We start from the raw sequence: 24,380 nt of genomic DNA on the forward strand, positions 1-24,380 counted from the left end.
CTAAAAAAACATTGCTACTAAGGAATGATGCAATAAAAAGTACATTTTGCATCTTCAATGATGCCGCCAGTGTTGACGCTCCTACCTCTCTGAAATGCTTAAGGATGTCGTTGATGATGATCTCCTGGGTCTCATAGGGGTGCACTCTGGTGAACGGATACATGTTGACAACAGCATCCTCAAAGCGAACCAGTGGAAATCCCAAGGTACCTTTCAAAGCCTGTATTGACCACAAATGATGACTCAGCAACTTTATGCAAAGCCCATTTCTGAGGCAGGGCAAAGAGATACAATGTGGAAAAAAGAATGCTTATTGTTACCTTGAGATCGGCAGGCAGCTTGTGCGAGGTGAAAACGCTCAGCTTGACTTGAGGGAGGCTGATCTTCAGGTTCTCAAAGTAGTAGCGTTTGGGGGGTCCTGCATCCTTATTGGGCCTCTCATGGAGGTTTTCATCCAGTTTCTCCAGCTCTGCAACCATAACGGGTAATTTTGTATCGAAACACATGCAAACCTTTTACACAGTTGGGACTGTATCATGTACAGCATGGGGTCTGAAGCATGCGGCCCGCGGGCCAAATGTGGCCCGCAGGACACTAGTTTGAGGCCTCCGCCTTGCTATGAAAGTTTAATGTAAGTTTGATATGGATGCTGTATGGTATCATGTACCCAGAAAAAATTATTACGTTTGATTAATGTTCATGTTAAAGGTTAAATAACTGTTAATAGTTATCCTCCCTATCCGTGTGGAAGTGGTAAGTTTTTGGGTATTTAAGTTTAAAGGAAATAACTTGAAGGCTACCGTTTAGGTCGCTAGCTCTCTAGTTTGCGAGTTAGCATGTGTCTCAAGACCCTGCAGTTGCGCAATATGTTGTAAATAAAAAGAGTATAAATGTGACTATAGTCGTGTTTTGTCATGTCTACAGGGCTCTAATAATGCTTTGTTCATTTTAATCTGAAAAAAATAATTGTAATAAAACTATATGTGGTTTCTTAAGTTTTTATTATTTGCCGTTTTATTATTATTATATTTATTTATTACTGATTGATTGATTTTCATTATTCTTGATTTGTTTATTTATTTTTCATCTTATTTTGTGTAGAAATTTGAGAACAGTGGAATGTTTTATCAGAGCTTTTCTTGTAGAAAATTGGAACCAAAGCGAAGTTTTAAAAAATTTTTTTGTTTTTAATAAATGTGTTTTTTTTTTTTTTTGAAAACTTGATGCGGCCCAGTCTCACCCAGACCCGGGCTCCAGTGGCCCCCAAGTAAATTGAGTTTGAGACCCCTGATGTGCAGTATTTTGGTTTTAACTATCCAGGCATGAAAAGGCCTTATAAAATGATTTCTGTGGATTAATGGAACAACATCCATATTCATGTTAATGAAAGTAATTCACTGAAAATGAACACAAATTCCATGGTTCAACTCACCGGCCTCGGTCTGTCCATAACCAAAGAAGCTGAGCAGCTTGAGCAGCAATTTCTCTTCGATGACAACACTGAAGCGTCCAGCTGTTACCATGAGGTGCTGTAGACACATCAAGGTTACGTCATCCCATCACAAGACTCTCCTATCTGAACAGTCACGCTAACGTGTACGATACTGACCTTGAAGATATCAGTGAGCATAAGGCTGCTGGGAACTTTGACAGAGTTGACTTGCAAGGCCGGCCCACTGTCAAGAACAGTGCTATCACTAGAAATTGGAGTCACACACAGCATCACAGGCTGGGTGGTACCCAGGAGCTGGTTGTCCACCTGAAAACCACAATAAGACATTTGTGAAAAGTGCACAGTATAAATAACACTGTAATGTGACTACTGCAATATCAACTTTTTATATTTGTAATCCTTTAGATCTCACCTGGATGTTGTTAATGCTCATTTCCAACACCTCATTAGCAGCAGTGCGTGTGAGGTGGACATCAATACCGGATAGTGTGGCGAACACAAGTTCCTCAGGAACCTTGTTGAGAAGCGACACGCCGATTCCTTCCTCCAAGTTCACCAACACCTGGTAAGAATGACTTTTTTGTTCGCTAATATCCAATAATTATAATATTTTCCTTACAAAATGGCTTTTTTTCTTTTGTTTTTTTTTTCATCCACCCCTCCATGTCGCTTGTACCTCAAGTTCCTGTTCAGCTTCTTTCTTTTTCACTTCCTCTTTGCTTGGTGACTTGTGGGTGATACTTCTCTGGTTGAAGTCACTGATCTGTAAAAGGAGAATGAAGATCAATCCACACATAATCACTGTGAGTAGTTATCTTGGACCACTTTCTCAGGTGCCAGTATGATGTTCATACCTGAAGAACACGTGTGGGCCCATCTGGCAAAACCTGAACAGACAACACCCCAGAACCAGGCCTCATCTTCTGGTTGATGAACTGCTGTTCAGGACCAGGTTCCATAAGCCCCGAGTCTGGTCCCAACACCACCTCTGCTCCATCGTACAGGCCTTCGAAACCACCCCTTACCTTGAAGGCACAAAATGACACAAACTGTTGGTTTGCTAATATACAAGAGTATTAAGGATCATTTAAATTATTCTGCCACATTCCTCTTTCCCTTAATGTAAGGTCGAAGATCCGAAAACACATTTAGAACTGAACTGAAATAGTTTGAAGACAAAATGACAAACAACAATACATGCCATAAAGTGAACAATAAGATAAAGAATACAGGAAATAGATTCATATTTCCACCTGTACTACTAGTCGGGGAAGACCACAGGTCAGCATGCACGAGCTGAAGTGCCATGTCTGGGTGGTGCTGCGACGAGGGTCTGGTCTCCTTAGCATCAATGGCTCAAAACTAGCGGAAAATACAACAAGTGAAAAAAAGTGTCTGTAGACTTCCTTAACTACTAATTTAAATCCCATTGGTATATACGATATATAGCTGCACTTAGTACTAACCTGTTATCACTGACAGCTGCAAGCCCTGCAATGTCCAGAACCAAAGAGGAGTCCATTGGGCGAGGTTGAGCAGGCTTGCTTTGCGGTGGAGAGGAGCCTTCATGACACAGCATACCAGTGCCTGTCATTCTCCATAGCTGGGAGCGCTTCCCAGGCTCCTACCGATGAAGAGACATTATTATTTCATTTAATGAAGTAAATAGTTGCAATTGATCAAGGTGATCCGACAAGTTATGTTTCTATCTTTAGATCCTGTCCTTTTGATCTGGTCGCATTGGATCTATATGCCTTTCAAAATAATACAGTCAATTTAGTTCACAATCAGGGAAACAATAATTAATCAAGATAGATAGATAGTATGTATATTTTTACACCACATTGAATTTACTCTAGAACCAGTTTGGGGACATTTTTGGGTCAGTCCTTCTTGGCAGGTAGAATTTTTGGAACCTCCATTTCAAGTGTAGGTAAGTTTAGTACAAATATTTGCAAACAAAACAACAAAAGTTATTAATAGCCCCTGAATACAGTACATATTTTAGCTTGATTATTTTAGTAAAAGAAGGCCGTAAATGTACGAGCAGCACGGCGGTCTAGTGGTTAGCGTGCAGACCTCACAGCTAGGAGAACAGGGTTCAATTCCACCCTCGGCCATCTCTGTGTGGAGTTTGCATGTTCTCCCCGTGCATGCGTGGGTTTTCTCCGGGTACTCCGGTTTCCTCCCACATTCCAAAAACATGCTAGGTTAATTGGCGACTCCAAATTGTCTGTGTGTATGAATGTGAGTGTGAATGGTTGTTTGTCTATATGTGCCCTGTGATTGGCTGGCGACCAGTCCAGAGTGTACCCCGCCTCTTGCCCAAAGACAGCTGGGATAGGCTCCAGCAACCCCCGTGACCGTCGTGAGGAAAAAGCAGTAGAAAATGAATGAATGAAGACCGTAAATGTCACTATTTGATCTCCCCATATTCCATTTCTTTTACAATACCTTCTTTTTCAAGATGACCCTCTGTGTCTTTGTGTCCACATCCAGAACCAATTCAGCACATGTTACCAGATGTTTCTTGCCAACAGGTCTCCTGCCACCACTCCTGCATCAAAAACAAAAAAAAAGTCTGCTTATATCAATGTTTTTGAACATTCCGAAATGTTGTAAGTGATCCATACTGTGAGAAGGTGTGGGTGGCTGCAATGTAGATGAAATTCTCGTAGTACAGCTTGTTGTATTCTCTGAAGAAGTTCATGTCAGCTGTGACCTCTGAAGATCCGGCTCCCTTCACGGTGAGAGTCAGGTATGGCGGCAGTGTTGGTTCGTCACAGGCATAGTCCAGTTCTGACTCTGCCTTCACCTCAGTGTGCAGCTTGATGTCAACAACACCATGCTGCCAGAATTGGATAGGAACCTGAAGAGATTGGAAGAAAGTCATTATTTGTACCATATTTTCCAAATTATAAGTACTCTATAAGTCTCATTAGGTGTCTTAGGTGACACATTAACAATCATTAGAGCTACACAATAGCATAAAGAACATACCTTGGAGGCTGAAAAGGCTAAATTAACATAACAAGCCAGCAAGTCCAACAAGCAAGTTACCAGTAAGGAAGTTCACCAAGCTCCCAATCTCATTCCAAATCACTGAATCCATGTTGCAGGCCTAGAGCACCTCACCAACGTATCCCCTGCTCCAAAACTACACATGGAGACCACTTAAGGCAGGGGTCTCAAACACGCGGCCCGCGAGCCAAATGTGGCCCGCAGGACACTAGTGTGAGGCCCCCGCCTTGATATGAAAGTTTAATGTTAGTGCGGCCCGCGCAAGTTTGATATGGATGCTGTATGGTATCATGTACCCAGAAAAAATTATTACGTTTGATTAATGTTCATGTTAAAGGTTAAATAACTGTTAATAGTTATCCTCCCTATCCGTGTGGAAGTGGTAAGTTTTTGGCTATTTAAGTTTAAAGGAAATAACTTGAAGGCTTCCGTTTAGGTCGCTAGCTCTCTAGTTTGCGAGTTAGCATGTGTCTCAAGACCTTGCAGTTGCGCAATATGTTGTAAATAAAAAGAGTATAAATGTGACTATAGTCGTGTTTTGTCATGTCTACAGGGCTCTAATAATGCTTTGTTAATTTTAATCTGAAAAAAATAATTTGTCTACCCACCAACTATATGTGGTTTCTTAATTTTTAATTATTTGCTGTTTTATTATTATTATATTTATTTATTACTGATTGATTGATTTTCTTTATTCTTGATCTTATTGTGTGTAGAAAAAATGAAGATATTTGAGAACAGTGGAATGTTTTATCAGAGCCTTTCTTGTAGAAAATCGGAACCAAAGCAAAGTTTCATTTTTCTGTTTTTAATAAATGCGTTTTTTTTGGGGTTTTTTTTTGGAAAACCTGATGCAATCCAGCCTCGCCCAGAGCCTAGCTCCAGTGGCCCCCAGGTAAATTGAGTTTGAGACCCCTGTCTTAAGGGTATTAAAGCAGCCGCATACCTCAGAGATGTTGTGGATACGGAATGGTGGGGGCAGTTGATCGGTGTCAGTGAAGGAGATCTGGTAGGTGGCTCCCTTAATGGTGACCTCCGTACGAAGAAAGAAGCAATTCCCCATGGTGTCCCTTTTAAAACCAATTCATGTACGGACATCAAACAAAAGAACCAAAGAGAGGTTCCGGTATTATGACAGTCAACATTCCATTGTTATAATAGTTATAATAGATATCAATTTCTCACCTCATGTTGACATGAAAAGACTTTGGTTTGTTGACTTCAAACCCTCCTGACCAGGTGCATGTCGGTGAGTCCATGAGGCGTACGCACAATAACTGATCATAGTCATTTCGGGGCCAGTGGAAGACCACGCTGGAGCCTGGCAGGGTGGAGATGTAACCCTCTGGGTTGGCTGTACCCTAAAATTAAGTACAAACAATCTACAGTGAAGTCTCGTTATATCGATATCGGTTATATCGAAGTACTGCTTATTACGATACTATTTTCATTTCCCGGCAAATTTTAGTTCCGTTAGTACGATACCCGGTTATTATGATAATCCGGTTACTACAATGCCCTTTTCATCTCCCGCCAGCCAATTTGGTCTGCTTATTTCGATACAAAAGCAGCTTAAGTGTGTATAGATTCTATACACACGAGAGAAACCACGAACGCAGTTGGTTCTTCTGTTGCAGGCATGTGTTTGGCCAGCTATGTGGGGCGGGTTGAGCATGACCTGTGAACCAGGAAGTGCGGGAATCGGTGTGTGTGCTGTGCTCTGGTGGTGGAAGTGTGAAAAATAAAGTTGACTGGAAGCAGCCGTTCGCCGTGTTCTTTTTTGGTATTGAAATCCTTAAGCAAAGATTGATTTAAGCTGCTCGACATTGTTCTATACTATAGAACAATGTCGAGTGCATTATTGCCCACTTTTAATGCAGTTCGGCGCAGGATCGGATATATCGACAGTCCGGTTATATCGATATTTTTTCCGACTCCCGACAATATCGATATAACGAGACTTTACTGTATTTAGTATGTAGCTCAAGTTAAAAAAAAAATAAGGTGCTTCAAACAAACGCATGACATTCACATCATTATGAAAGACAACAAAAACACGACAAAACAGGTCATTGCCTACCTTTCCCCGAGCAAACTCTCGCTGAGCAAAGGCAAGTTTGTGTGAGGAGCTGTTATCCAGCAGGTAGCGAGGGGCAAAGGTCACAATGTGAGTGTCTCGGTAGCGACCCTTTCCATTCCGCACACTGATACCTGTTTTGGTTAGAAAGTTAATCCATTCAGTGCCGGTGCTTATTTATCGTATTTCTTGAATATTTGTGCCAGTTAAATTCATTTGTAGAAATGTTGACATTTAACTACATTTGCTTCAGAATTACTGGGCAAAAGATGCATTGCTCTGAATTTGGGGATTTCATATATTTAGGAAAGTGTTACTAATTAGTACAAGTGAGAAAAAAACATGAACTTGCCAATGTTATAGATGAGGCCAGGCCTGTTACCGTGCTGGATAACCTTCACTGCCCTGACTCCACTTCCTCCATCAAGGGAGAAACCTTGGCACCACCCTGGAACGCCATCTGGATGGATCCCCTTTCCAACCCGCATCGTACACCTGCGTTTTACAAAAGAAAGGCATTAATTTTCCAAGATTTGAGAGATGAGCTTCAGCTTTGAATTTGGGTGCTCTGTTTCTGATACAAACTTACATAGCAGGTTGTTCCTTGTCAGTGTAGCAGAAGAGCAATGGACTGAGGCTTCGGGCTAGTTCATGCTCATCAAACTGACCCGCTGCATCTACTTTGCCATTGTCTTGTCTGAAAATCAGTGGAAGGCCTGGAAAATATATAATAATTTTAACAAATAAGCAAGTTTGCTTGTTTTTCATTTCGCATTTTATCAATGAAAAGTTGAACCTGTCTTGTTGATAAGCCAGTAGGGGGCAGAAATCAGAATCTTCAGCGCCCCTTGTGCCCGCAGAATGATGCGAATGGTGAGGCAAAGAAGACGCTTGTTGGTGTCGTATAGTCTCATTCGTACTACATAATTTTGAGTTCCAGGAGGAATGAGCAGCTCTTTGCATACAGGGAAGTTCTCCAAGAGAACACCTGAAAAGACAAACATATGAGTAAAAAGGGAATATATCAGCCAATGACATTGTTCTGTTGCCTCTCTGACCTAGCTCCATGTTCTGTGACGTGTCCACAGAATGAAGCACAGCTTCTTTTCCTGGTTTCAGTGAACCTTTGTTGGAAGTTCCCTTCACGTAGTAGTTGAGGTCACAGGGTAGCAGGTTGGCCAGCACCACAGTTGGCAGTAGAAAAATGGTATGGCCTGGCTGTCGATAGATCTGATTTGTGTTACCTGAAACTCTTTTGGCAGGTCGCTGATCAGGGTAGTTCTCTTTTTTTATGACCACGCAAAACCTATAAAAACGCATCCAAATTAGATTAAGGAGATTTACCAAGAAAATGTGGCTGACTAATTCTACCTGAAGTTACGCTTGAGGTTGTCATCAAAGTCCGCCGACTGGCAATCTCTCTTGCTGCTGCTGATTTCTCCAGGTCGCTCCACGCTAGTCCAGTGGATGGGAACTTTACAAAAAAACAAGCCCAGGCCCTTGGGCCTGGCTTGTAACCGCCATGACGTTAGGTGTAGTGGAACAGCCAAGCCCTGGTTGGGCAAAATGGGAGGCAACACCACTGGTTCTGTTGACATAAGGATACAGTTGGTGTTTAACATATTTTGAGCTTTTGTAAACTACAGAAAGTAATTGGGGGGAAAATTATGAAAGAAAAATAAGAAAAAGTGGTGCAGTGCCGTACTGTCAGGGGCAGAGGGGCTGTCAAGTCTGATCTCCATGGGGACATCCAACTGATTCTTCAGAATGAGGGCAGATCGCACTGTTATAACCTTTCTGGCACTTCCCTCCATGGTGATGGAGAAGACCACTCGGACCGGAGGCAGCGCTGAGAACTGAGAAAAAGTTATCGTGCAAACGTTAACACGCATGTTGCCAATGACTCACACGAACTAAGCATTCAAATTTTTTATTTTTTTTTTTTACTTTCAACTGTACAGGTGGTCCTTGGATTACAGTGTTTTGGAATTTCGGGGTCACATCCTCCAAATTCATTACAAAACTAAATTTTAGTCAGATTTACATCACAGTGTAGTAACGCAACTACCTAACCCACGGACCACCTGGACACAAACCTTTAAGTTCATATTTACAGTACTACCTCAGAATTTCAGCTATTTGCTCAAGCATACCAAGTTGTATTGAAATACCAAAAAATAATTCAACAATACAGAAGCAAAGTGATGATGTTGCCGATGACTCAGATTTAGTGTTCCACAAACTAAGCATTCAAATTTTTTTTTTTTACTTTCAACTGTACAGGTGGTCCTTGGATTGCAGTGTTTTGGAATTTCGGGGTCACATCCTCCAAATTAATTAAAAACTAAATTTTTGTCCTATTTACATCACAGTAGTAGTAACACAACTACCTAACCCACGGACCACCTGGACACAAACCTTTAAGTTCATATTTACAGTACTACCTCAGAATTTCAGAATTTGCTCAAGCATACCAAGTTGTATTGAAATACCCAAAAATTATTCAACAATATAGAAGCAAAGTGATGTGTGTATAATTCTTACAATGCACTTACATAGACATGTGGGTGGATTATGTTGGTCCTGCTGATTGGACTGCCGACCTGTTGTAATTTAAGAAAAAAAAACAAACCATTATGAGGCATTTTTTTCAAAATGGAATGCAATTTTTTAGGTTAGAATGTTCACTTACAATGTTGGATGCATTGTTTCTGTCCGGAGCCGCATAACGGAAGAAAATCCCAACTTTGTCCACAGATACTGGCTTCACTTGCTCCCATCCACACACTCGTACAAGCAGCTGATGGAGCTTCAACTCATGAGTGTGCCTGGAGGAGGAACACATAATGTAACACAATTGCATCATTTATGCTGAAATAGCCGTGATACTGTTTAAATGCCGTTGAGAGTTGTACCTATGGCGAAGTTTCTCCCGTGCTTCAAATTCAAATGGAATCTCCTCCCCAGGAGACACCTCTCGCCACTGGCTGACATTGTGGCTATCATCACTCCCAGGACCGTGGAGGTCTCCAATGGAGTCTGCACTACTGCTGTGAGAAAGTGCTACCCTAAAAGGAAAAAAAATGCAAGTAGCTTTACCTGGTGATACAAGTGATTAGGATCTTTTGATAGCATGTCTTATATAGACTTGAAATCACCTGATTATTGAATTCTGTATTATTGTATTTCTGTGAAACCCTTCCTAGTGGTATCATTATACTACTCTATCCTATGTAGTCCATCCATCCATCCATTTTCCTCCGCTTATCCGGGTCCGGGTCGCAGGGGCAGCAGTCTTAGTAGGGAAGCCCAGACTTCCCGGTCCCCAGCCACCTCCTCCAGCTCCACCGGGCGGACACCAAGGTGTTCCCAGGCCAGCTGTGAGACATAGTCCCTCCAGCATGTCCTAGGTCTGCCCCGGGGCCTTTTCCCGGCTGGGCATGCCCGGAACACCTTACCAGGGAGGCGTCCGGGAGGCATCCGGACTAGATGCCTGAGCCACCTCAACTGACTCCTCTCGATGTGAAGGAGAAGCGGCTATGTAGTCCTATGTAGTTGTCCCTTGTTTATCTCAAGATTCAATATTAATAAACGGAATATTTTCATAGCGCCAAGCACAAAAGGCCAATATAATTTAAAAGAGCCCCGTAGACATAAAATAACACCCCAATAGTCATTTCACACTCCTATTCTTTGTTTACATCACATTGCACAGGCTAGACGATCACTGCAGGGACATAACACACGGCCGCACTAGCATGAGGGGAGCGATATTTGAACAGCGAGGGGCGACCGTACTGTGAATGGCAATATTTCTACTAACCTTGTTGGAGTTGTAGTCAGAGTGGCAAACCACATGGTGCATCCTGTATGGTTGCGCAGAGCATATGGAACAAATGGCTGCCTCTTCTTGGAAAGTTTAACATCTCCTAGAAATAGAAATGGTAATTATTTCAGTAAACTGTATTTCCCAGCAGTACAAAATATCAAGTGCCCTTGGTGGAAAACAATTACAAGATACAATAACAAATTTGAAATGGAGTATGCTGCTGCAAGAAATGATGTGGAAATGATCAGTATACTATGAGGTGTACCTCTGGAGTCTGGAATTTGCTGATCAAAACTGTTCAAGCTGGCTGTGCTCCGAGTTCTAAGATGAGAGAGGGGAGCACCTGAGAAAGAATGGAATAGAAGTGAACATTAACAAAGAGAAATGTAGCACACATAAAGTCAGCGTGTTTTTTCAGGTTTTTGTCAACATTTCCGCACAGTTCATACAGGTTCATGTTGATTTAGAACAGAGAGGGCATCTAAGAATTCTCAATGATGCTTAAAATGAACTTTACATGTACATTCATTACATAGCATGTCAGTGAATGGGTCTCTTTCTAGACTCACTCTGTCCAAAGCAGGGCGGGTCAACCGAGGAACCTATCCAGGACAAGGTGGGTGAAGACTGATCTGTCTGTTCATCCTTGTTACAGTAGTCTGCTATCCAAGAAGTCTTGGTTGTGTTGTACTGTTCTGTATGAACCACAAAATACACAAAAACACGTTCAACATTGTTCAGCAACTCAAAAGGGACTGTGCATGTGTGCTGGCAGGCCGTGTTTTTACTCACCCAACAGGACAGAAGTGATGTTGACATCAAGTCGCTGCTTGGCTCTTACACTCATCTTGAGACGTGGAGGATGGAGTCTGCCAGCCGCTTGCTGTTGCCAGGACAGGAAGCATGGCCAGGGCTCGATAAAGGGCTCCCAGCCTGTCACACACATACACAAGGCATACGCATTGTATGTCAACTAAATGTATGAGAAAACATAAAAGACGATATATAAAAATTACATCAGCAGTTGTTTATGTTGATTATTAATAACAATGTATAACGATGCATGTACACTACACTACATGATTATTAAATGTGGATTAACAATAATTTCAGACAAAAGCGCCAAGCCAAACAATATTGTTTCCTTCAGTTTTCTTCCATAAATTCCGGCCTCTATGATAATCCCCCCCACCCCAAAACTATTTGAACCCCGCATACTTTCATTCATTCATTTTCTACCGCTTTTTCCTCACGAGGGTCGCGGGGGTGCTGGAGTCTATCCCAGCTGTCTTTGGGCGAGAGGCGGGGTACACCCTGGACTTGTCGCCAGCCAATCACAGGGCACATATAGACAAACAACCATTCACACTCACATTCATACCTATGGACAATTTGGAGTCGCCAATTAACCTAGCATGTTTTTGGAATGTGGGAGGAAACCGGAGTACCCGGAGAAAACCCACGCATGCACGGGGAGAACATGCAAACTCCAGAGATGGCTGAGGGTGGAATTGAACCCTGGTCTCCTAACTGTGAGGTCCCCGCATACTTATGAATGGCTAAATGAACTACAGTTACCATGATTCTTCCAGGAAGTAGTGTATTGGTCTAGTCTTATACAGCCATAGTGTTCTGGACTGACAAATCTTAAGTAGGTTTGATCAAGTGCAGAGTTACTACAGCTTTTGTTTGGACTCCTTGGACCACGGCAGCTATGGTGATGGATTTTACCGCCTTAAAACACTAATTCATTCATTCATTCATTTTCTAGCCTTAAAACATATACAGGAAAATAATTGTACAAAAATATAATTGGCTACTTTGTGTATTTCACTTATTCCAGCAATGTTACAAAACCCCTCTGTAAGAAGAGCCCATGCGGACGTCCTTATAAATGCAATTTTAAATGTAGAACAACAGTGTAAATATGTCTGAAAAATTGTAAATATACAGTAGGACCCCTTTAGTAAAGGATAGTAAAGACTCCTTGGACCACGGCAGCTATGGTGATGGATTTTACCGCCTTAAAACATTCATTCATTCATTCATTTTCTAGCCTTAAAACATATACAGGATAATAGTTGTACAAAAATATAGTTGGCTACTTTGTGTTTTTCTCTTATTGCAACAATGTCACAAAAACCCCTCTGTAAGAAGAGCCCATGCGGACGTCCTTATAAATGCAATTTTAAATGTAGAACAACAGTGTAAAATATGTCTGAAAAATTGTAACTATACATTAGGACCCCTTTAGTAAAGGATAGTAAAGATCCAATCTTATTACCTGCCAGTTCTCTGTTGTAGTAGTCTCCTGAAAGAGTAAAGCTGGCGTTGCCCTCCTGGGTGGAACCAATACGCTGCAACACATTTAACCCTGAAATAACACACATAATCTCATTGAGACAGAGCCTTTAACTCTTAAGGTTAATAATATGCTATTTCTTAACCATACAGTATGTACTGTAGATAACTGAATCATATCTTGATAAGACTTACTAGAGAAGGTGAGCTCAGCAAGCGGTATGTCACAGTCCAGACAATCATCAATGAAACAGATGCAGATACTCTCTGCCTTCACTTCTATCCCTGACAGAGCAGCTGCCTGACTGGAAGAACCAGAGTCAGCGTTGGATTTGGACCGGCCTGCAATGTTCTCTGCATTTTCAAGCAACCACGTGGCAGCCTGATCCAGATGACCTACAAGACAAAAATATGGGTAAGCTTAGTAACAGTAGTAACTTAGTACTTTGACTGACCAAAAGCTATATTAGGGACCATCAATTCACCTTTACAGAGAATGAGGGCCTTTTTACAGTCTTCTTTGCTGAACCCAAGATCCTGCAAATGAATTAGCTGGCCCTCTATGGAAGCAAAAATCAGTTAAGCAACACACTGACTATAAAGTATGCATATACTGTATCAACCTATAAAATACATATCATAGCTACATATTTTTAAACAAAAAAGAAATGAAAAATATTCTAAAAAATAACCAAAACAGTCAAACTGTATAGATAACATTTACATACCAATATGAGCAAGACCTTTTCTCTTAGAGCGTTTGGGTGCATCCGCTGGCACAGTGTGAGCTGAAGTGACAACATCAGAGTCAGAGGCTGCTGGAGCATTTACAGCAGGGATGGATTTGGCGATGGCCAAGAAGAGCTGAATGTCATTGTAAGATAGACGGATGTCCAAAACGGGAAACTGGATCTGCAAGAAAATCATAAACAAAATGTAATGCGGCATAAAACCCAAGTTGTACAACTGTTTATTCTCTGAATAACAAAATATATTCAACACACAATTACACAGATACACAATAAAAGGCCACTCCAAAATGTGTAAGCAATATTCGTATACGAATTCCTGACCTCCAGCAGTGGTGGGATATCCTCCACACTGAAGGCGTCTAGTAGACCTGAGCTGCTTTGGTAAGTGGGGCTGCCACACAGTTCCACCTGAACATTGACTGGATCAACGATGGACAGTGCTGTTTCCTGCTCACTGCCAAGACGGCACGAGAACACCTAGAGTAGGACAATGGTTCAGAATTAAAGCTAAGCAATACTTGCACTTGGGTGTTGTATCACTGTTAAACAGGATTTCATCAACTTCAGTTCCAAAAAAAAACGGTTATACCATTTACAAAGACAGCTATCACATGCCACTGCGTGGTTTCAATTTTGCAGCTCCACTCTTATCATGTTTTTAAAAATATATTAATAAATCATCCTGTTTTGTTGATGAATACTAGTATAGAAAGATATGTCACCTCTATGCCAGCAAGGCTTCCAGAGAAAGGTCTGTCCAACAGGCGAGGCTTGTAGGTGAGGACAGTAGTGCCTTTAAGAATGATGGCGTTGGTATCCAGGCATCTTGAGTCTTCTACTATGACAAACTCCGTGCCTGAAGACAGAACGAAAAAAAAAGACTGAACAACAAGGGCGTACCATGTTCCACCAAAGGCCTGATACTGAAAAATCTAAGGATATGCAAAGATAATTTGATATTATCAAATGTAAGTTGCATCCATTTATCATCTGTAATTATTTTGCATTGTTTCTGCATGTAAAAGTACAATTATTATGTAAGAAAAAATATTTTTGTTAATATCTTTGGGGGGGCGGTCGAGTGGTTAGCGCGCAGACCTCACAGCTAGGACACCAGGGTTCAGTTCCACCCTCGGCCATCTCTGTGTGGAGTTTGCATGTTCTCCCCGTGCATGCGTGGGTTTTCTCCGGTTTCCTCCCACATTCCAAAAACATGCTAGGTTAATTGGCGACTCCAAATTGTCCATAGGTATGAATGTGAGTGTGAATGGTTGTTTGCCTATATGTGCCCTGTGATTGGTTGGTGACCAGTCCAGGGTGTACCCCGCCTCTCGACAGCTGGGATAGGCTCCAGCACCCCCGCGACCCTCGTGAGGAAAAAGCGGTAGAAAAAGAATGAATGAATATCTTTGGGTGTCTGGAACAGATTCCTTTGATTTACATTATTTCCTAAGGGAAAATTTACCTTGGTTTTCATCAGTTTGGAACAAATTAATGATGAAAACAGAGGTTTGTTGTTTAGTGACAAAGATTATTATTAGTTTTAGTCAAGTAGTACTTACAGTACATCAAACTTAAAATCTCCCTTTTAGTTAATAAAGTCCCATGTTTGAAAGTCTGACCTGTAACATTGACTTTGACCTCTAGGCAGCGGTTGAGGGTAACGGGTACCGTGGACCTCTTGGTGACCACACCACTCTTGACCCTCTTAGGTATGACAGCCCCGGTGGTGATGGCAGCAGTGTTTGGTCCCAAGTCAGCGGCGTTACTTGGACACTGAACGTTCTCAGCACCACCTGATGGCTTTTTCACTGGCATTTCCAAGAATTCCTGCACGAGCCGGAGCCAGTCAAAGATGAGAAAGACCCTTAGGTTGTTCAGGACCACCGTAAAACAGGATGAGTCTCGTGTGGATCTGTTGGAGGTTGGACAAGATCTTACCAAAAAGTTCCTGTGTGAAAATAAAAATTTCCAGTTTTACCTGTAATGTAGTTCCAGTTGCAGAGAGGCCTGGTTTGTTCCAGTTTTTGAAGGCTGGAGAATGCAGTCGAATACATTACGCCTGGTCCCGTCAGCTTCACCAGTGCTCTTGTACTCTCCAGTGCATCGAGTGTCATATGCAAGCAGCGAGTGAGAAACCAGGTTGACCGATTTGGAACCATTGGAGAAACTCTCAAAGAGCAGTTTGGATTTCATGAAGTTAAACCTGAGGCAAATAAATAAGATCAGGAAAAGACTATTCAGTACATGTAAAAGCATCATATTTTGGAGTAATGTCTCAAAAGATGTAAACCATTATGAATGCAAACGGACTGATGATTACACTCCAGAAAATCCAGAGGAATCCACATTTTCATATTCAGTTATGAATAATTAGTAAAATTATTCATATTGAACTGCTAGCATGCACATATTGATTGCACTCAAAATGCAATTTGACCCTTAAATACACTTATGATTGTATGCTGTATGCATTCTATTACATTTTCCTGTCTGTCTGTACACAAATATATTTCCCCTGTGTTAAAGTGACTTTTTATCTTTTAAAAATGTAAAAAAAATATTAAAAAAAACAAACAAACTGTAAAACAATGTGTTCATTTTCCTGTCTGTCTGTACACAAATACATTTCCACTGTGTTAAAGTGACGTTTTATCTTTTAAAAATGTAAAAAAAATATAAAAAACCAAACAAACTGTAAAACAATGTGTTCAGAGTTGGGCTGATACAAATATCAGAAAACACTATTTTAATTTTCTTGCATCTGTATAATTACAGATATATATTTATTCTAATGGGAGCCACCTTGCTAGTGAGCGTTTGTGTCCACTGGATTTACTGCTTTCCATGAGCTCCAGACTGACATCCATCATATTGACCAGGATGGACAAGTTGGTATAGACGTCTCCACTTAACACCGTCTGCAGAAAAACACAGTCTATCGTTATCTTTCCACATTCTCTTGCCCATCTTTTTTTTCCTGCATGAGAATTTGCATTAGTTCTAAACTGTGCATATTACAGTAAATATAATCTAATTAAGCTTGAGTGTGTTTGAGTACACTATCTCACATAGGTGCTGGGGTCCTGCAGGTTGAAGGGTCGCAGAAATTCTTCAACAGGCTCGCCAAGATTGTTCTCCAGCAGCCCTCGAATCAGCTGGTAGTGCTCTGGATCCAGAGCGCACTGTACTGATGAGAGGTTGCCGTAGATAGTCATATCAGGAACCGCATGGCTCAGCTCTCTGGAAACCCCAAGGAGATTAGTTATTGATGCATATTAATTGATGAGGAAATCCTTCCAGTGTATTTCCAAAGTCTATAACGTCATCACACTACAGTGCATTGCAGCACCAGCAATGATATCTAAACAGAAGAAGTAAAATACTGTCATTATTGGCAGTGTGCAATTGAAATAAAGTAAAAAATAAAATAAAAAATCACCTGTCCAGGTTTCGTTCCACTTTAAGCTGGAGGCGGCAGCACTCTTTCAGCAGGTTTCTACCCATCCGACGAATACAGTAAGACGGGAAAATAATGTCTGAGATTTCAGTGGAATTGCAGCCTCTGTCGCACGAAGGGCAAGGCAGACGTTCTGCTGCAAAAATATCCATTTGCTGCAGATCCAGAGCAATGCAGTCCAAAAGACACACATGGTCTTCTATAGAGGGGAAAAAGAGCAGTTTACAATTATGCACATAGAATGGAAATTAATGCAATTAACTTAACGAAGTTCTTTCTTCTAACCAACTAGGGACGCTTACCTGAGGGGATCGGGTTTGCTCTGTTATGAGTTCTTTCAGGTTGTGGGCTGCCATTAGTCCACAAGTTGAGGGTGCTGGGAGGGGTTTTAGGCTGTCTTTGCTCATAAGTCCACCCTGCTGAATCTTGTGTGGACTCCTTCTTCGAGAGAAAACAACAATACAAGTTTGTCTGCTGAGGTTGTCATTCTTCAATATCACCCACAACTTCCAAATGCATCTTTAGTTACCAGCACAGTCTTTTCATAGTATTACTTCTTTAGAATGCAAAGTAATAATATCAAGAATTCAAGAATGAAAAGCAGGAAAGGTTAAAAATACACACAAATGTCATGCAAGTTGCACAAAAAAACCCAAAAACAAGCAATGCTGTTTGTGGAAAGTCAGTTGCAAGTCAGTTTCTATGCTGGTAAGTCCATCATTGAAACAACAATGCAGTAAGGGTCAACCGTTGTTATTAGATGAAATGCTCGGACCAGTGATTGGAGAGTATGACTCACCAGAGTAGGGAAAAAGGCATGTGCCATGGTGAGTTTCTCTACCTTGTCTTGGCAGGAGAAAGTGCCACGAGCCCCAGCGGGTAAGAAGCAGTTCTCTAGCTTCAGCTGACCAAGGTTTGCTACAATGACCCTTGTTGAACTTGAGCTTTCTGGGATGATTATTACTGGGGCGCCGGCCTCGATATCCAGCAGGACCCTGGATGCCCGCTGTGGGCGGTCCCTTATCTGTAAGAAGGACATGCATACAAATTCCAATGAAATACTTCACATAATTCAACTCATAATTCTACATGTGCAAAGTGCTTATTTAATCCTACCCTCCCATCCATTTAACATCTGTTGCAGTACATTTATTCACATCCTGATTTTTTAATATATAGAAAACAGTGTTGTAAGATAATTATTACGTTTTTCACAATGGTAATCACATATAATAATAATCAGTGTGTAACTAATAAGTGATATGTACACCTTTTCGCTCCACTCCCACAGCTACTGTATCACCTTTTGTGGTTGCTTGTTGTTTTGTTGTTTTTTTGTAAAGGTGTGACGCAAGAACCATGTCTTGTCTTTAACTTTATCAAACCAAAAAAAAAAATCTAAACGTACCATTCAAGTGTGACTGTACCATTACCCACCTAGTATATATTGCACTTCATATGTTCACTTTGTCCCATGTTAGTTGTACTTAATAATAATATTAAATTTTATTTGTATAGCGCTTTTCAAAATATTCAAAGATGCCTTACAGAAAAAATGGAGTTGAATAAAAGCAAGTAAACAGAGTAAAATATACATTAAAATACAACATTCATTTGTTTATACACAGCTAAAACATGGATAAAAGCGGGGCATAGCATTGAGGTATAAAAAGTTAGACATTAAAAACAGATTTAAAGAGAAGGGGCAAGCACGGAACAAATGGGGCAAAGAATTCCAGAGGATGGGGGGCAGCGATGGAGAAGGCTCTACACTACTACTACTACTACACTACAATACTTACAGCTTGACCCTCCATTGCAGCCCTTTGCCTGCCAAGGACATCCTGTAACTGTGTGAAATGTTGGATGAAGGCCACCACCTCAGCCTGGAAGCGTTGAGTATGAACATACTGCACTGAGGCCATCAGAAGACAAACTTTAATGTCATATTCTCGTTCAAGGTAAGGGTCTGGCAGCCCGTACCTGAAATTAAGCAAAAGACAAAAGGTGACCAATGCTACCAATGCTCACTAAGTACAGTATATGAGATCTACACAGACAGACAATCATCCATTCAGCAATTTTTACACCATGGACTGGTCACCAATCAATCGTAGGGCACATATAGACAAACAACCATTCACACTCACATTCATACCTATGGACAATTTGGATTTCGGCAATTAACCTAGCATGTTTTTGGAATGTGGGAGGAAACCGGAGTACCCGGAAAAAACCCACGCATGTACGGGGGAGAACATGCAAAATCCACACAGAGATGGCCGAGGGTGGGATTGAACTCCGGTTTCCTAGCTGGGTGGTCTGCACGCTAACCACTAGACCGCCGTGCAGCCATAAACATGTCTATTAACTTATTTATAAGCACACTCCAGTTTTCTATATGTTTTATGGAAAATTACGAGGTCAAATGTTTTTCAGAGAGGTTTTGATTTTATAAAAGTTAAGGGAAAAGTGCAAAAAGCCTTTTTACCCCACATTGTAATTTGTGAAAACCTACCATATACTGTGACAATATTACAATATTGTCATATACCAGTGGTCTCCAACGTTATTTCTTGTGAGAGCATTTGTCCATAACGAATCATTCCATTGTCTCAAAGTTGGTGATCTCTGGGGAAGTCTCACCATCATCATCAGCATCAGACCAGCAAAAGAAAATGGAAGCTAATACAGCTCAGTTTAAGGTAAATATTTCATCACACTCATAAAATGATTTGCTAAAAGAGTTACCTCCACAACTCTATAGTAGTTTTAGTCTAAGGGTGGTGTGTGTTTGGTTATGGCAACCCTTAGCGGGCCTCATGTAAGTGTCATTATACAGCATATGAATATACAGTAACCTCAACCAGTAGGACTGCATTGGATTTGTGCACCACATTCACAGAGATGTCCTTCTCATTAACACTTCTAATGGAAAATCTCATTTGACTCATTCAACTCCTACATTAAATTAAATATCTTCTATTGGGTTTGAAAAAGATTGTCAGTTGGTTATTTAGCACATGACGTATTCATATACATCATAATCATATTTGTGCATTGGACACAGGTTCACATCCATCAAGACACCAGCTCTCAGAAAAAACAAACAAACAATGATCCGTGGGCTTCATCTTCGACAAAGAAAACAGGTAATAATAGCATGCACGTGTTCAAAATGTTGGAGGAGAACATGCAAACTCCACACAGATTCCCAAGTGGAGATTCCCCCCCAGGTCTTCCCGATATCCTGACTGTGTAGCCACCATGCAGCCCATGTACAGACACATTGTATAACAAAAATGTACTTACCTATGAATATTGAAAATGAGAGCCTCCCCTCCACGTGTGGTGAAGCGTTCACAGAAGAGATCACCGTGTGGAGTCAAATCACTGAGGGACAAACTTCCCAAACTGCCTGTCAATACCAGGTTGCTTTCTGAAATGTATAGAACGACATGTTAGTTGTGAACATTAAAATATTATTACACTATTATAATCCAGGGGTGTTTTCATTCCATGTTTTTCCATACACACCCAGCATTTCCAGATGTGCAGATAATTTGATCACACTGGCTCTGGCGAGCTCATTGCCTTCCTTGTTTAACACAACAGACAATGAATGAACCTGTGACAGATGACAAATGACAGATTTGGCTATGAGACTTTAACCTCAGAACAGAATTGCAGCGAAAGAGAGAAAGCTAACCCAAATCAAAAGTCTGTACTTCGACTCATCTTCACTTTACCTTGAGGTCCAGTTTGGTGTTAACGTTTGTGTCTTGCTCAGTGATGTCTGACTCATAGAGAGGATGTCCCGGCACATACTGAGGGGAGCTGTCGGGCACCTTCATTGCATGATTATTAGCCGTGGAGCCAATTCCAAAGAAATCAAGGATGACCACCCAGGTTTGCAACGTGATTAAAACATCCAGGCAGTTAAAGTCAATATCGATGCTTCGTCCCACACTGCCGTAACGGGTTGTGAATTCTGGGTGGCTCTGGTCTACCAGCAAGACGTTAATGTGAACTAATGACTCATCAAATTCAGCAGTCGGCTCAGGGGAGGATGCAGGATGGGTAGGGGAAGGTGGTGGAGTGCTGGGACAGTCTGGATCCTTCTTAGCTTTGCGATGACTTGCTGAAGGAGTACCAGGGTGCCTCTGGTAGAGCTGGAAGACATTCTGGGCTTCTTCCATATGAGAAGGCAGAGAACGGGGCATATCTGGGTACTGGACATTGGATGCTGATGGACAGCTGTGAGATAGGTACTCCTTCGGACTGAATGTTGAAGGCTTTGGAGCTCCATGGGACACCATTAAATGTTTATGCTCAGGATTTTGCTCCAGGAGATCCTCCATGAGCAGTGAACGCAGAATTAGCTGGACTTCTAATAAATGTGGATGCTCTTTGGTGATGTCTCCCTCCAGGTCACGGAAGTGCAGACTGACTAAGCCTTGGGAGCCCTGGGTCAGGTCAGCACTGAGCTGGACCTGCAATTCTGCAACATGTAAAGTTACTTTCAACTGAGTGAACGTAGGAGAGTGAGGACTTGGCTTTTGAGACTGCAGAGGCAGAGGAGAGGAGAGCAAAGAGTGTGACAAGCTGATATAGGGAGGATCCTTTGCAAAGAGTCCTCCGTGGGGGTCAGGAAAACGGTGAGGCCTGGTGGAGGATGGAGTCGGAGGTGGGGGTGTTGGGGGTTGACTGGGCGTTACTCGTTGCTCCTCAATGAGAAATAAATTATCCAGCGTTTGGAGGACCTGTTCATACACAGCCTTGCATAGGAACACCTATAACCAGAATGTCAAATATTAATAGATGCACTGAACAGCATGTATGACAGGAATTCTCAAGTCACTGTGTTTACCATTCACTATTTTTATGTATTTTGCTTAGTTTTATGCCAGGGCTCGACAATAACGATGTACAGATGGGGCAAGTTAAAACTAGTTTGAGGCCCCCGCCTTGATATGAAAGTTTAATGTTAGTGCAGCCCGCGCAAGTTTGATATGGATGCTGTATGGTATCATGTACCCAGAAAAAATTATTACGTTTGATTAATGTTCATGTTAAAGGTTAAATAACTGTTAATAGTTATCCTCCCTATCCGTGTGGAAGTGGTAAGTTTTTGGCTATTTAAGTTTAAAGGAAATAACTTGAAGGCTACTGTTTAGGTCGCTAGCTCTCTAGTTTGCGAGTTAGCATGTGTCTCAAGACCCTGCAGTTGCGCAATATGTTGTAAATAAAAAGAGTATAAATGTGACTTTTGTCGTGTTTTGTCATGTCTACAGGGCTCTAATAATGCTTTGTTCATTTTAATCTGAAAAAAATAATTTGTCTACCCACCAACTATATGTGGTTTCTTAAGTTTTTATTATTTGCCGTTTTATTGTTATTATTATATTTATTTATTATTACCGACTGATTGATTTCTTTATTCTTGATTTATTTATTTTTCATCTTATTTTGTGTAGAAAAATAAAAAGTAAGATATTTGAGAACAGTGGAATGTTTTATCAGACCTTTTCTTGTAGAAAATTGGAACCAAAGCAAAGTTTTTAAATTTTTTTTGTTTTTAATAAATGCGTTTGTTTTTTTGGAAAACCTGATGCGGCCCAGTCTCGCCCAGACCCTAGTTCCAGTGGACCCCAAGTAAATTGAGTTTGAGATCCCTGATTTAGACCGTGGTCTGCAGTCCGTGTTTTACCCACACGTGTTCTTGTTCGCGATCAACCAATCAGCAATCGTTTGACTACGAAAACATTCTATCATGGCGTCCCTGCCAACATCGTCTAATTCTTCAACAACTCATTTATGACTCATGTCATTTATTATTTAATAAGCACAATGTTTATTCAATCATGAATGTACTTTTATTTATCAAGGCAAAGTGCCTAGAAGTCTCTTGACAATCCAGATTTCCATGCAACGTCATGATCTATGTTGGAAAACAACCACAAGAAATCATTTAATCTTTATTTAAGATTCTCATGTGATGCCATAAAAATGAGATGATATCATTATGGCAGTCTTTTCATTTTACATGGGGCAAGTTTGGGCAAGTAGTTCTCACCTTAAGGATTCCCCATGGGCAAGTAATTTTTGTTTTGAATGTAAAGCCCTGTATGCATATAAAAATATAATTGTTCTTTATGAAATGCATTTTGTATTAATATTTTTGTGTGTCTGGAACGGATTAATTGGCTTTACATTTACATTCAGAGAAAAATCTATTCAGTTTTCATCAGACATTTTGGAAAAGATTCATGGCAAAAACCAAAGTTCCACTGTTTACAGTGAAGAAAATAAGTATTTGAACACCCTGCTATTTTGCTATTTCTCCCACTTAGAAATCATGGAGGGGTCTGAAATTTTCATCGTAGGTGCATGTCCACTGTGAGAGAGATAAACTAAAAAGAAAAATCCAGAAATCACAATGCATGATTTTTTAACAATTTATTTGTGTGATACAGCTGCAAATAAGTATTTGAACACCTGAGAAAATGAATGTTAATATTTGGTACAGTAGCCTTTGTTTGCTATTACAGAGGTCAAACGTTTCCTGTAGTTTTTCACCAGGTTTGCACACACTGCAGGAGGGATCTTGGCCCACTCCTCCACACAGATCTTCTCTAGATCAGTCAGGTTTCTGGGCTGTCGCTGAGAAACACGGAGTTTGAGCTCCCTCCAAAGATTTTCGATTGGGTTCAGGTCTGGAGACTGGCTGGGCCATGCTAGAACCTTGATATGCTTCTTACGGAGCCACTCCTTGGTTTTCCTGGCTGTGTGCTTCGGGTCGTTGTCGTGTTGGAAGACCCAGCCACGACCCATCTTCAATGCTCTGACAGAGGGAAGGAGGTTGTTCCCCAAAATCTCACAATACACGGCCCCAGTCATCCTCTCTTTAATGCAGTGCACTCGTCCTGTCCCATGTGCAGAAAAACACCCCCAAAGCATGATGCTACCACCCCCATGCTTCACAGTAGGGATGGTGTTCTTCGGATTGTACTCTTCATTCTTCTTCCTCCAAACACGCTTATTGGAATTATGACCAAAAAGTTCTATTTTGGTCTCATCTGACCATAAAACTTTCTCCCATGACTCCTCTGTATCATCCAAATGGTCATATGCAAACTTAAGACGGGCCTTGACATGTGCTGGTTTAAGCAGGGGAACCTTTCGTGCCATGCATGATTTCACATCATGACGTCTTAGTGTATTACCTACAGTAACCTTGGAAACGGTGGTCCCAGCTCTTTTCAGGTCATTGACCAAGTCCTGTCGTGTAGTTCTGGGCTGATTCCTCACCTTTCTTAGAATCATTGAGACCCCACGAGGTGATATCTTGCATGGGGCTCCACTCCGATTGAGATTGACCGTCATGTTTAGCTTCTTCCATTTTCTAATGATAGCTCCAACAGTGGACCTTTTTTCACCAAGCTGCTTGGTAATTGCTCCGTAGCCCTTTCCAGCCTTGTGGAGGT

General features: G+C 41.3%; 1 protein-coding gene across 4 annotated transcripts in view; it reads right to left on the reverse strand.

Moving 5' to 3' along the window:
- Positions 1-24,380, reverse strand: part of vps13d (vacuolar protein sorting 13 homolog D) — a 39,039-nt gene that overhangs the window by 3,767 nt on the left and 10,892 nt on the right. For 2 of the 4 annotated variants that reach the window (XM_078796936.1, XM_078796935.1), the window contains exons 22-65: positions 20,643-21,686; positions 20,431-20,521; positions 20,206-20,332; positions 18,696-18,876; positions 17,735-17,917; positions 17,196-17,334; positions 16,876-17,092; positions 16,505-16,676; positions 16,239-16,354; positions 15,415-15,639; positions 15,056-15,348; positions 14,156-14,289; positions 13,755-13,910; positions 13,410-13,593; positions 13,167-13,241; positions 12,877-13,077; positions 12,665-12,754; positions 11,173-11,313; positions 10,950-11,075; positions 10,646-10,723; positions 10,375-10,480; positions 9,467-9,619; positions 9,244-9,379; positions 9,107-9,154; positions 8,257-8,407; positions 7,923-8,139; positions 7,610-7,857; positions 7,348-7,539; positions 7,141-7,267; positions 6,904-7,046; positions 6,555-6,685; positions 5,660-5,835; positions 5,421-5,544; positions 4,087-4,322; positions 3,908-4,010; positions 2,920-3,077; positions 2,707-2,815; positions 2,308-2,478; positions 2,130-2,216; positions 1,866-2,015; positions 1,610-1,759; positions 1,433-1,529; positions 321-469; positions 86-220 (exon numbers count right to left, since the gene is read on the reverse strand). In XM_078796936.1, the coding sequence (XP_078653062.1) occupies positions 86-220; positions 321-469; positions 1,433-1,529; positions 1,610-1,759; positions 1,866-2,015; positions 2,130-2,216; positions 2,308-2,478; positions 2,707-2,815; positions 2,920-3,077; positions 3,908-4,010; positions 4,087-4,322; positions 5,421-5,544; positions 5,660-5,835; positions 6,555-6,685; positions 6,904-7,046; positions 7,141-7,267; positions 7,348-7,539; positions 7,610-7,857; positions 7,923-8,139; positions 8,257-8,407; positions 9,107-9,154; positions 9,244-9,379; positions 9,467-9,619; positions 10,375-10,480; positions 10,646-10,723; positions 10,950-11,075; positions 11,173-11,313; positions 12,665-12,754; positions 12,877-13,077; positions 13,167-13,241; positions 13,410-13,593; positions 13,755-13,910; positions 14,156-14,289; positions 15,056-15,348; positions 15,415-15,639; positions 16,239-16,354; positions 16,505-16,676; positions 16,876-17,092; positions 17,196-17,334; positions 17,735-17,917; positions 18,696-18,876; positions 20,206-20,332; positions 20,431-20,521; positions 20,643-21,686 (7,470 nt within the window). Of the gene's footprint in view, positions 1-85; positions 221-320; positions 470-1,432; positions 1,530-1,609; positions 1,760-1,865; positions 2,217-2,307; positions 2,479-2,706; positions 2,816-2,919; positions 3,078-3,907; positions 4,011-4,086; positions 4,323-5,420; positions 5,545-5,659; positions 5,836-6,554; positions 6,686-6,903; positions 7,047-7,140; positions 7,268-7,347; positions 7,540-7,609; positions 7,858-7,922; positions 8,140-8,256; positions 8,408-9,106; positions 9,155-9,243; positions 9,380-9,466; positions 9,620-10,374; positions 10,481-10,645; positions 10,724-10,949; positions 11,076-11,172; positions 11,314-12,664; positions 12,755-12,876; positions 13,078-13,166; positions 13,242-13,409; positions 13,594-13,754; positions 13,911-14,155; positions 14,290-15,055; positions 15,349-15,414; positions 15,640-16,238; positions 16,355-16,504; positions 16,677-16,875; positions 17,093-17,195; positions 17,335-17,734; positions 17,918-18,695; positions 18,877-20,205; positions 20,333-20,430; positions 20,522-20,642; positions 21,687-24,380 lie in introns of those variants that run through there. The other 2 variants (XM_078796938.1, XM_078796939.1) reach the window with 2 other exon arrangements.

This window comes from Doryrhamphus excisus, linkage group LG15 (assembly GCF_037039965.1).
Source record: "Doryrhamphus excisus strain RoL-2023G ecotype Guam linkage group LG15, RoL_Dexc_Guam_v1.1, whole genome shotgun sequence".
NCBI classification, from domain to species: domain Eukaryota; kingdom Metazoa; phylum Chordata; class Actinopteri; order Syngnathiformes; family Syngnathidae; genus Doryrhamphus; species Doryrhamphus excisus.